At 44.5% G+C, this 12,251-nt stretch overlaps 1 protein-coding gene across 10 annotated transcripts in view; it reads right to left on the bottom strand.

Moving 5' to 3' along the window:
• PIWIL2 (piwi like RNA-mediated gene silencing 2) overlaps window positions 1–7,184 on the bottom strand; it is an 88,950-nt gene extending 81,766 nt beyond the window's left edge. For 2 of the 10 annotated variants that reach the window (XM_055115993.2, XM_055115995.2), the window contains exons 1-4: window positions 7,051–7,133; window positions 2,861–3,104; window positions 1,235–1,322; window positions 930–1,068 (exon numbers count right to left, since the gene is read on the bottom strand). In XM_055115993.2, coding sequence (XP_054971968.1) covers window positions 930–1,068; window positions 1,235–1,322; window positions 2,861–3,058 — 425 coding nt within the window. In that variant the 5' untranslated portion in view covers window positions 3,059–3,104; window positions 7,051–7,133. Of the gene's footprint in view, window positions 1–929; window positions 1,069–1,234; window positions 1,323–2,860; window positions 3,105–6,433 lie in introns of those variants that run through there. The other 8 variants (XM_055115990.2, XM_055115992.2, XM_008977237.5 and 5 more) reach the window with 8 other exon arrangements.
• Between the last annotated feature and the right edge of the window lie 5,067 nt (window positions 7,185–12,251).

The following is a 12,251-nucleotide window of genomic DNA, read 5'->3' as shown; positions in this document are numbered from 1 at the left end:
ATCCCAGCTCTCTGGGAAGCCAAGGCGGGAGGATTACCTGATGTCAGGAGTTTGAGACCAACCTGGCTAATAAGATGAAACCCCGTCTCTACTAAAAATACAAAAATTAGCTGGGTGTGAGGCGGAGGTTGCAGTGAGCCGAGATCGTGCCACTGCACTCCAGCCTGGTGACAGAGTGAGACTGTCTCAAAAAAAAAAAAAAAAAAAAATAGCCGGGCGTGGTGGTGCACACCTGTAGTCCCAGCTACTCGGCACACTGAGGCAGGAGAATCGCTTGAACCTGGGAGGTGGAGGTTGCAGTGAGCCAAGATTGCCCCATTGCATTCCAGCCTGGTCAACACAGTGAGACCCCATCCCAAAAAAAAAAAAAAAAAAAAAGTCCACGCACAGTGGCTCATGCCTGTAATCTCAGCACTTTGGGAGGCCGAGGTGGGTGGACTGCCTGAGGTCAGGAGCTCAAGACCAGCCTGGCTAACACAGTGAAACCTTGTCTCTACTAAAAATACAAAAAATTAGTTGGGTATGGTGGCACATGCCTGTAGTCCCAGACACTTGGGAGGCTGAGGCAGGAGAATTGCTTGAACCTGGGAGGCGGAGGTTGCAGTGAGCCAAGATCGAGGCATTGCACTCCAGCTTGGGAGACAGAGCAAAACTTCATCTCAAAAAAAAAAAAAAAATCACCATGATCAGGGTAATTTTTTAAGAGGACAAATGAATTTCTGAACAGCCCAGTGGAGAACTACTTCTTACCCTTTTCCAATGCCTAGCTGTGTTAACAGCTGCTGACTACTCTTGAGAAATATGCATTCTTTAATATAAAACCAGACATTGATTATAAGATGACACAACCCTTCTTAGAGTTGCTCTCTGAACTTACAGAGATATTCCATCTCAATTTGATAGTTACCTGAGAGGGTAACTTTACCCACCTACTCCAACCAACGGAGGCCTCTGCCATCTTGCTGTCCCCAGCCGCCAACACTTTTGGATCCCAAAAAGTGGGAGAGAGTTCCTCCCTGTCCTTGCGTACCAGATTAGCAGACAAGCCTCGACCTAAAATGCCTCTACCTGAAAGAAAGAACCGAACCCCAGCAATGACTATGAGTTAAACGTGTTTTATAGTTTTCTTTTTTTTTTAAAAAGCACAGTTATGTTTCTGAAAATAAACCATTTGGATTTTAGAAGAAACCAATCACACATACCACCAAATTTCTCAAGTTAGTTTTCCACATACCTGATGGAAGCATTTCCCGTTTCAGAGGGGTCTTAGAAACTGTTTCAATGCCCAGGCCTTGGAACATGGAGACCAAACCCACAGACTCCTGTGGAAAGTCAAAGAATAAAGTTCTAAGAGGTAGTTTAAAACCCCAGAAACAAGGGCTTTCTTAGTCTTGGTATATAATAAAAATCATCTTCAAATTCTATACATGTTATAAGAATAAAGGGAAACATTTTATAAACTTTAAAAAATACCTGTAACTACGTAATATTAGGTCTTAAAGCACAGTTACAGTTATGGCCCATGATTTGATGTGTACAGTATAACAAAATGCAACAGAACAGAATTAACTTTTCCATTTTGATTTGATAAACAGTATAACAAAATGCAACAGAACAGAGTTAATTTTTCCATTTTGATTTGATAAACAGTATAACAAAATGCAACAGAACTTTTCCAATTTTCTATTTTCTGCATATTCAAGGCAAGAGAGAACAAGTGTACTGGTTAATAAATTTCAAAAAAGCTGGATCATTTATGAGTATCAGAGGTTTGGGTAACCTGCTACTGTTTTCCTGTGGCAGTCTTGAATGTCTACTACTGTTATACCAGTTGGATCTGACATGAATAAAAGCTACATATAGACTCAAGCAATTCATTTGAGTCAACATGTAAGATTACTTTCATAAACTTTTCTCCTTATAAAAATAATACATTTGTCAAATGTAAACTCTACTTAAAATAATCATAACTTCATTAGGTTCTCCCTATATTTGCTAACTCTCTTTGACATATTAATTATAGACAAATATTATTCTTAAAATTACTTTATAATTAAAAGTTTAAGAACATATACACGTTAAGTGTTCACACAGCAGCAGCAATAACTGAAGATTCTTTTTCTTTAAGATTTGGGCAATGAGCCTTCCAAAATGAACAAAAGTGTTATTACCTCAGAGGCAGAAACTGCTGCTAATATCATAGAGCCAAAACCAGGTGAAAATCTAAATATTCAGAAAACAACAAGAGATTGTACCTTTAGACCTAACAATTACAGATGGAGGGATGGAGGGATGATCAGAAGCTAGAGGACCTACGGTACTTACCAAGTCCATCTAGCGCTCATTATGAGGTACTTCTTCATACCTCGAGAAACTCTAGATTTGAAATATTTGCCCAGATGTATCTACTTGTTAAAGAAAAAAAAAAAGACAACCTTGTTTCTGTTTAGGGCTTCCCAGTTTTGCAAGCACTTTGTTGTCATTGTTTGAGATGGAGTCTCGCTCTGTTGCCCAGGCTGGAGTGCACTGGCGAGATCTCAGCTCACCGCAACCTCCGCCTCCACGATTCAAGCAATTATCCTGCCTTAGCTTCCTGAGTAGCTGGGATTACAGGTACCCGCCACCACGCCTGGCTAATTTTTGTATTTTCAGTAGAGACAGGGTTTCACCATGTTGGTTGGCCAGGCTGGTCTTGAACTCCTGACCTCAGATGATCCACCTGCCTCGGCCTCCCAAAGCGCTGGGATTACAGGCGTGAGCCACCGTGCCCAGCCCTGCAAGCACTTTGAAATCCATTACTTCCTCTGACGGCACACAGGTAAGCTGTATGCCACTCCTATGCATCCAGAAGTGGTCTTACCCTTTGTGCTGGCCCCCTCTGTGTGCTTGGTTCCTCTGGCTTTCCAAATACATGGCCTCTGCCTGCAGGTGCTCCCCTGCCCAGAGCTGGGTCCAAAGGTTTAGAAGCTTGTGGCCAACAGCCTGGCATCCGTACAGCCTGGCACTGGGATGGGTGGATAGGAGACTGGCCCCTGAACGATGGTCGGAAAGGATCCATGGAAGGGCTGTAGAGAACACGTGTCGATCCTGTTCTGGTTAATTACCTGCCAGCATTTTCAAAAGATTAAGGTTCCCAATTGTTTTCCTTTTCCTTCAAGACACACTCACAAAGCATTAAAATAGTATTTTGAGTCAGTCCAGTAACACGCCTAGCCTTCTACAACATATTCACTTCAAAGGCTTCTATTTGATCTGTAATATTCTAAACATCCTTCATTAACAATCCCTCAGAGCAGTGGTCCCCAACCTTTTTGGCACCAGAGACTGGTTTCCTGGAAGATAATTTTTCCATGGACCCAGGGGTGGGGGGATGGTTTCAGAGTGACTCAAATGCATTACATTTATTGTGTACTTTATTTCTATTATTACATTATAATAGATAATGAAATATAATAATTATACAATTCACCATAAGGTAGGATCAGTGGGAGCCCTGATCTTGTTTTCCTGCAACTAGCTGGTCCCATCTGTGGGTGATGGGAGACAGTGACAGATCATCAGGCATTAGATTCTCATAAGGAGGATGCAACCTAGATCCCTCCAATGCGAAGTTCACAAGAGGGTTTGCACAATGAGAATCTAATGCCACCAGTGATCCGACAGGAGGCAGAGCTCAGGTGATACTACAAGCCATGGGGAGCAGCTGTCAATACAGATGAAGCTTTGCTCATTTGCCAATCTCTCACCTCCTGCTGTGCAGCCCAGTTCCTAACAGGCCCCCCAACCAGCCTGTGGCCTGGGGGTTGGGAACCCCTGCCTTAGAGGCCCATGTCCTCCTTGAACTTACTTATATTTTCTACCCAAATAGCCTCTCACAAAACTCAGTCCTGTAAGTTAACTAGCTGTTGTATAAGGAAGCAGTTTTTTAGGAGGGTCTCCTTCTGTCGCCCAGGCTGGAGTACAGTGGCATGATCATGGCTCACTGCAGCCTTGACCTCCTGGGCTCAAGTGACCCTCACATCTCAGTCTCCTGAGTAGCTGGGACTACAGGCATGCACCACAACACCCAGCTAATTTGTATATTTTTTGTACAGACGGGGTCTTGCCATGTTGCCAAGGCTGGTCTCAAACACCTGGGCTCAAGAGATCTGCTGCCTCAGCATCCCAAAATGCTGGGATAACAGGCGTGAGCCACTGCACCTGGCTAAGGCAGTTTTTATGTATGAGGATGACTTTGGTTTATAAACAATTTCTTTTCCTCCCCCACCGCCCTTTTTTTTTTTAGACGGAGTTTCACTCTTATTGCCAAGGCTGGAGTGCAATGGCGCAATCTTGGCTCACTGCAACCTCTGCCTCCTGGGTTCAAGTGATTCTCCTGCCTCAGCGTCCCGAGTAGCTGGGATTACAGGCATGCAGCACCATGCTCAGCTAATTTTGTATTTTTAGTAGAGATGGGGTTTCTCTATGTTGGTCAGGCTGGTCTCGAACTCCCGACCTCAGGCGATCAGCCCACCTGGGCCTCCCAAAGTGCTGGGATTACAGGCGTGAGCCACTGTGCCTGGCCTATAAACAATTTCATAGTTAACACAGCCATATCATAAAATTATTGTCAACAAATATTTATGGGTTTTTGCTTTGTTTTTGGCCTCTCTTTCCTACATAAGAGTCCTTTTTTCCAGTCTATGATTGCACTAAATTATCTTCCTTGATCTGTTTAGCTGCTTCTCCAAATCTCCATCCAATTCTTTTTTACAAAATTCTTCCTTCAGGCTGAGCACACACACACAGTGGTTCATGCCTGTAATCCCAGCACTCTGGGAGGCCCAGGTGGGAGGACCACTTGAGGCCAGGAGTTTGAGGCCAGCCTTAGGAACACAACGAGACCCTGTCTCTACAAATAATTTAAAAATAGAAAAAAAAATTTTAAAAACTCTCTTATTTCAAACTCCATCAGAAGTCTCCAGAGTACACAGTCTTTCTGCTTTGAGCCTACAATACTTGCTCAGTCTCACAGGTTGCATTTAGCACCCTTCTCTCTCCCAGGTTACCAGGGGTGAGGCTCTCCCTGGCTTCCCTACCAAATCTAAAGCCCATCAGGTCTCTTCAAAATCACTTCATAACCTGTAGGTTGGGCGTGGTGGCCCACGCCTGTAATCACAGCACTTTGGGAGGCCGAGGCGGGTGGATCACTTGAGGTCAGGAGCTCAAGAGCAGCGTGGCAAACATGATGAAACCCTGTCTTTACTAAAAACACAAAAATTAGCCAGGCGTGGTGGTGCATGCCTGTAATCCCCCCTCCTCAGGAGTCTGAGGCACAAGAATTGCTTGAACCCAGGAGGCGGAGGTTGCAGTGAGTCAAGATTGTGGCACTCCAGCCTGGGTGACAGCGCAAGATTCTGTTTCAAAATATATATATATATATATATATATATATATATATATCACTTTATAACCTACAGATTTCAAGACTCCCTCTTTAAGGGGCTCCTCTCATTGTCCTGACTTGCCCCTGATTCCTGAAAAACATTTCTTAATGGAAAAGAATTTTTTTTTTAAGAGACAGGGTCTTGTTCTGTCATCCAGGATACAGTGAAGTGGTGGCATCTTAGCTCACTGCAGTCTCAACCTCCTGTGCTCAAGCAGTCCTCTTGTCTCAGCCTCCCAAGTAGCTAGGACTTCAGGCACCTGCCACCATACCCAGCTAATTTTAAAAAAAATTTTGTAGAGACGGGATCTTGCCATGTTGCCCAGGCTGGTCTCAAACTGCTGACCTCAAGTGATCCTCTCACCTCAGCCTCCCCAAATGCTGGGAGAAGCCTCTTCTTAACTTTCAAAAAGCTGTCTTGGCCGGGGGTGGTGGCTCGCGCCTGTAATCCCAGCACTCTGGAAGGCCGACGTGGGCAGATCACAAGGTCAGGGGTTCGAGACCAGCCTGACCAAAATGGTGAAACCCCATCTCTACTAAAAATACAAAAATTAGCTGGGCATGGTGGCCTGCGCCTGTAATCCCAGCTACTCGGGAGGCAGAGGCAGGAGAATCGCTTGAACCTGGGAGGCTGAGGTTGCAGTGAGCAGAGATCACGCCACTGCACTCCAGCCTGGGCTACAGAGCGAGACTCCGTCTCAAAACAAACAAACAAACAAAAAAATAAAAAAGCTGTCTTAAGTATTAGCTACAGAGAAATCATACATTCAAAGAAAATATTAACACACAATTCATAAACCCACAGCATAAGTGCAGACAGTTCAAGAACATGCAAAATTTATCGAACTAAACTATCCTCTTTCACACTCTAAACGCAGGATATGACTCCCTTTCTTGAAGGCTATATTTAACTGCTAACACCCCTTTTCGGTGAGCCAGGACTCTGCTCACACCTCCCCAACACCACCCAAAGAATCCCAAGCAATCAGTATGCTAACAGCTACATACTCAGAAGCGCTGGACGGCCTCCCTCAAGGGACATCTGGAATCTTCCTCTTTGTCCACGCTTCCCTCAACCCCCAGCACCACTTCTATAGATTCAGGTAGCTCCTCCAGAGGGCCCTCTCCCAGTGTGGGTTTCCCCCTGGGATCAGGTAGCAGATACTTGGCTGTCCGAAAGGTTCAATGGGGAGCGAACCCAGGACGGGCTGGGCCTGCCTCCCTCGCATCCCTGAGTGCTTGCTCCGCGCTGAGGCCTCGCGACTCGGGCCTAACCAGAAGCAAGGCCTCCGAAGGCGAGTCCCATCCCCTTTCCACCCCGAGAAAAGCACCTTTCCCCAAAGCCACAGCCCTGCAGGGGTTCTATCTCCTCTCTCAGGCCAAATAAGAGGTCCACTTCGGCCTCCGGAGGGCCTCCCCTGCCGCCCCCACCTGGACACCTTCTCTGGGGCCGCGGCACCGGGCCTCGAATAACGACTTCCCGCCCCCGCCCGACAGCCCCCCGAAGTGGGAGGGGAGAGGCCCGGGAGGGCGGCTCACCCCACGTGCTTGAGCAAAAACCCAACCTGCCCGCCCCCGAGCGACCCTGGCCTGCCTGGCACGCCGCAACCGGGGCCAGTCCTCACCTGGGCGCGAGTCCTCGCCCCAGTCGCCCAGCTCCGCGCGGCCTCAGGAGAAGACCGAGCTCAACCCACGCCCCAGGGCCCACATGCTCCAGGGCCAATTTCCGCTCTTCGAGGCCTCCGGGCATGAGCCCATTGGCCACAAGACCTGTCGTTCACAAGAGCAAGCTATCTCATTGGCCCATCTGCAAGAGAGGCTCGTCCTTTCCAGCAGGTTCCCTGTGCAGAGGCGGTTCGTGCGGAAGGAGCGCTGGGAGTTATGTGAACCTCAGCGTTAAAATGTGTTAGGGTTTGGAGATCCTGACTCCCTTTCTAGGGGCAACTCCTATAAACAGATTTAGCCTAAGACTCGCGTGTTGAAATTGACTTGCCCCATTCCTGCCAGTTAAGAGGATTAGAGATACAGGTGGTGAAAAAGAAACGGTAAGCTCGAGTGCGCATTCAAACACCTAATTCATATGATTTCTGCACATCACTTTCATTATACATAAAAGAGATAAAAACTAAAAACATCCATTCATGGGGTTGAATGGAAATGTACACACATAATGACATAACGTATGTAAAATACTTAGCACAAGGAGAAGACGACCCTCGATAAATGTTGCCTATTTTTATTGATGCCTAAATCTGTGAGCCAAGAAGAGCTTTCTAGGAAGCACATTAAATTATCAATGGTTACTTCAGCAACTACAGAATGATTTTACCCAAAGAAAGATTTCTGACCCTCTCCCAACCATTTTGTCAAATAACTGCATCCCTCTCCCACACCCAGGTTTTTACAGTGTGGTTGAGGTCAAGCTTCTGAAGGCTTTGGCGGATGCTATAGAGACATCCAAGGGCTCTGCATGGAATAGGACTAGAGAAGGGTTAACCTTATCTTTTCCTAGGCCTCAGATATCCCATGACTTATTTTAATCCACACATACAAGGGCCCTCCCTATCCTTCCCGAATGAGGATAGTCTGAAAATTATTGGAGCAGGATGATTTTCAACTCAGGAATCCAGTTGGCACGATGCCCCTTCACTGTTCCTAGATAGTATTTGTTTACCATGATCTAACATTTTCACTTCCTTTACCACACAACCTTCTTAACTTGCAGCTGTTGCAATGTTATGTTGTAAGCAATTCTCCTGCCTGTGCAAATACTTAATGGTAGCAAGTGCAGTCAAAAACAGTTATACAAACTGTTTTGTAACCTTCGTGAAGATCCAACTCCTTGTTCTTTTAGGAACTCCGACCAAACTTTGCATGACACACTTATTCTATACACATGAAATAATATTTTGGGGGCAGGATTCAGCAAATCTTCTAGTTGAAGTAAGGGAATAATAATCCTCAGATAATTTCCTGAGTATGTCTTCTATTTGGGAACCTAAACCAAGAGCACCATTACAAAGGATATGCACATTGGGTTTCCTAGATTTCTATATCCTGTCCATCCATGCAAGTGTAGGTGGCCTTCATACAGTATTTCTAGCTAATCCAGACATCATTAACACTACTTATTTAACCAAAGGAAAATCCATAAGTCCTGCTGTTGATTGGACATAAAAATGGTTGAAGCTTTCTGAAACGTGGACATCTATTTAGGACCTTTCAAAAGCGAATCAACCTCTTTTGGAGATTATATTCCCTAACAGAGTACTTTAATTGTTAATTAGCCATCCCTAGGATATTGATTAAAAAGGACACACATAATCTCATCACAAAAAGATGAGTATGTGAGGCGATGGATATGTTAATTTGGTTTAATCATTCCACAATGTAAATAAATATCAGAATATCATACTGTACCACATAACCATATGTAATTGCTATTTGTTAATTAAAAATGAAAGGGGCAAAAAGAGCACGTATATCACACTAAGAGATGGTATTTTGAGATAAATCACAGATTTTTTTTTTAACTCAATAAAGTCATGACACCAAATTCTGTCCACCTGGCCCTGCCAGTCTCTAAAATTCAGAGTGAAAATGGCCCCATAACTATACATAACCTGAATTTTCCTAGGCAGTCATGACTCCAAATACCCTGGGCACTTGGTCCCCATAAATATTTCTATTCCAACCATGTATTCTGGTTTGTTGTTGTTGTTGTTGCTGCTGTTCAGAAAATAAGATCACCAGAGCCACAGCAAGATTAAGGGCAGAAAATTACATTACTGGTGGGGCCTAAAACCTATAGGAAGGATTTCATTTAAAGTAGACCTATGTAGTATGTCTGGGTTCCTGGCAGAGATAACCAGAAATCCTTTCAGGAGAAATACACCAGGCTCCCAAAACTCCCATGTAAAAGGTATGAATAAATATGAGCTCACGAAACACATCAGGCCGAATAACAGGAGGACACACAATCTAATAAAAAAAATGGGCAAAAGGTATGGTGGCTCACATCTGTAATCCCAGCACTTTAGGAGGCCAATGTGGGCAGATGGCCTGAGGTCAGGAGTTTGAGACCAGCCTGGCCAACATGGTGAAATGCTGTCTCTACTAAAAACATAAAAATTAGCCAGGCATGTTGGTGCGTGCCTGTAATCCCAGCTACTCGTGAGGCTGAGGCAGGAGAATCACTTGAACCCGGGAGGCGGAGGTTACAGTGAGCTGAGATCACGCCACTGCACTCCAGCCTGGGCAACAAGTGCAAAACTCTCTCTCAAAAAAAAAGGCGGGGGGGCCAAAAGATGTGAGTGGGCCTGTGTCAGTCCATTAGTCCCTTTAGTGTTACTATAAAGGAATACCTGAGGCTGGGTAATTTATAAAGAAAAGAGGTTTATCGAGCTCATGGTTATGCTGGCTGGAAGGTTCAAGACTGGACACCTGGTGAGGACCTCAGGGTGCTTCCACTCATGGCAGAAGGCAAAGAGACCCGGCCTGTGCAGAGATTACATGGAGAGAGAGGAAGCAAGAGAGGGGAGGGAAGCGCTAGGTTCTTTTTAACAACCAGCTCTTGTTGGAACTAATAAGCCCTTTAGTAGAGACAGGGTTTCACCATATTGCCCAGGCTGGTCTTGAACTCAGTGGCTTATGGGTGTGAGCCACCACCCCTGACTGGAGCCATAAAATTTAATGGAATTTGTCCTTCAGTATCTGCAGAGTATTGGTTTTTAGGACCTCCCTCCATGGATACCAAAATTCACAGATGCTCAAGTCTCTTATATAAAATGGTGTATTTTATATTTGCATATAACCTATGCACATTTCCCTGTATACTTTAAATCATCTCTAGATGAATTATAATACCAAATACAGTGTAAATGCTACATAAATAGTTGTTACACTGTATTGTTTAGGGAATAATTACAAGAAAAAAGTCTGCACCTGTTCAGTACTGATGCAGCCATCCTTTTTGTTTTTTCCAAATATTTTTGATTTGTGGTTGGTTTAATCCATGGATGCAGAACCCGTGGATAGGGAGGGCCTATTGTATTTAGATGAGATCTTAGACTTGCAATTGATACTGAAATGGTGTAAGACTTTGGGGGCTGTTAGGATGGGGCGAATGTGTTGCATGTGAGAAGAACATGAATTTGCGGGGGACAGAGGGAGGAATGTTAGGGAGTGAATTGTGTCCTCCTTGCAAAACCTATGTTGAAGCCCTAATCCCCTGTATTTGGAGATAGAGTATGTAGGGAGATAATTAACATAAATGAGGTAAGGAGGAGCTCTAATCTGATAGGATTTGTGTCCTTATCAGAAGAGAAAGACATGAGATCTTTCTCTATCTCTATCCCTCTCTCTTCATGGAAGCACAGAGACAAGGCCATGTGAGGACACAGTAAGATGGCGGCCATCTATAAGCTAGGGAGATGGTACTCACCAGAGATCAAATTTGCCAGCACCTTGATCATAGAATCGTAGTCTCCAGAACTGTGAGAAAACAAATGTATGTTGCTGAGGCCACCCAGTCTGTGGCAATTTGTTATGGCAGGCCTGTCTGACTAATAGAATAACAGAAGTCAGCAAGGATGTGGTGGAACAGGAACCCTCAGACATTGCCAGTGGGAATGTAAAATGATGCAGCCTCTTTGGGAAACATTTGGCAGTTTTTCAAAAAGTTAAGAAAAAAAATTACTGTAGGAACCAAAATTTCACTTCTGGTAGCTACCTAAGAAAAATGAAAACATGTCCACACAAAACTTGCATGCAAATGTTCATAGCAGCATTATTGATAATTGCCAAAAACTTCACCTAAATGTCCATCAACTGGTAAATGAATAAACAGAAATTTGTATGCTTAACAATGGGGATGCGTTAAAAAAAAAAAAGGAGGCCGGGCACGGTGGCTCATGCCTGTAATCCCGGCCGGGTGCGGTGGCTCATGCCTGTAATCCCTGCACTTTGGGAGGCCAAGGCGGGAGGATCACCTGAGGTCAGGAGTTCGAAAGCAGCCTGGCCAACATGATGAAACCCCATCTCTACTAAAAATACAAAATATTAGCCGGGCGTGGTGGTGCATGCCTGTAATCCCAGCTACTCAGGAGGCTGAGGTAGGAGAATCGCTTGAACCCAGGGGGCAGAGGTTGCAGTGAGCCAAGATCGCGCCACTGCACTCCAGCCTGGGCAACAAGAGCAAAACTCTGTCTCAAAAAAAAGGAATAAAGATGTGGTATCTATTCACACAACAGATGGATTCATCAATAAGAAGGAACAAACTGCTATGGCATGGATGAACCCCAAAAAATATGTTAAATGAAAGAAACCAGACATAAGAGACCACATATTGTATGATTCCATTTATGTGAAATGTCTAGAAAAGATAAATCTATAGAGACAGAATATAAACTAATGGTTGCCTGGGGCTGGGGTGGGAATTAGGATGAACTGTAAATGTGCATGAGGGCTTTTATTAGGGTGACAAAAATGTTCAAAAACTGACTTATGGCAATGTTTGCACCACTCATTAAATTTACCAAAAATTATTGAATAGGATAAATTATATGATATGATATGTAAAATATATCTTTTTTTTTCTTTTTCTTTTTTTTGAGACGGAGTCTAGTTCTGTTGCCCAAGCTGGAGTACAATGGTACGATCTTGGCTCACTGCAACCTCTGCCTCCCGGGTTCAAGCAATTCTCCTGCCTCAGCCTCCTGAGTACCTGGGATTACAGGCTCCCGCCACCATGCCCAACTAATTTTTGTATTTTTAGTAGAGACGGGGTTTCACTGTGTTGGCCAGGCTGGTCTCGAACTCCTAACCT

The sequence above is a fragment of the Pan paniscus genome, chromosome 7 (genome assembly GCF_029289425.2).
Source record: "Pan paniscus chromosome 7, NHGRI_mPanPan1-v2.0_pri, whole genome shotgun sequence".
Lineage (NCBI taxonomy): Eukaryota > Metazoa > Chordata > Mammalia > Primates > Hominidae > Pan > Pan paniscus.
Note: the sequence above shows the minus strand (reverse complement) of the source record. Positions and strands in the feature narration are given on the sequence as shown.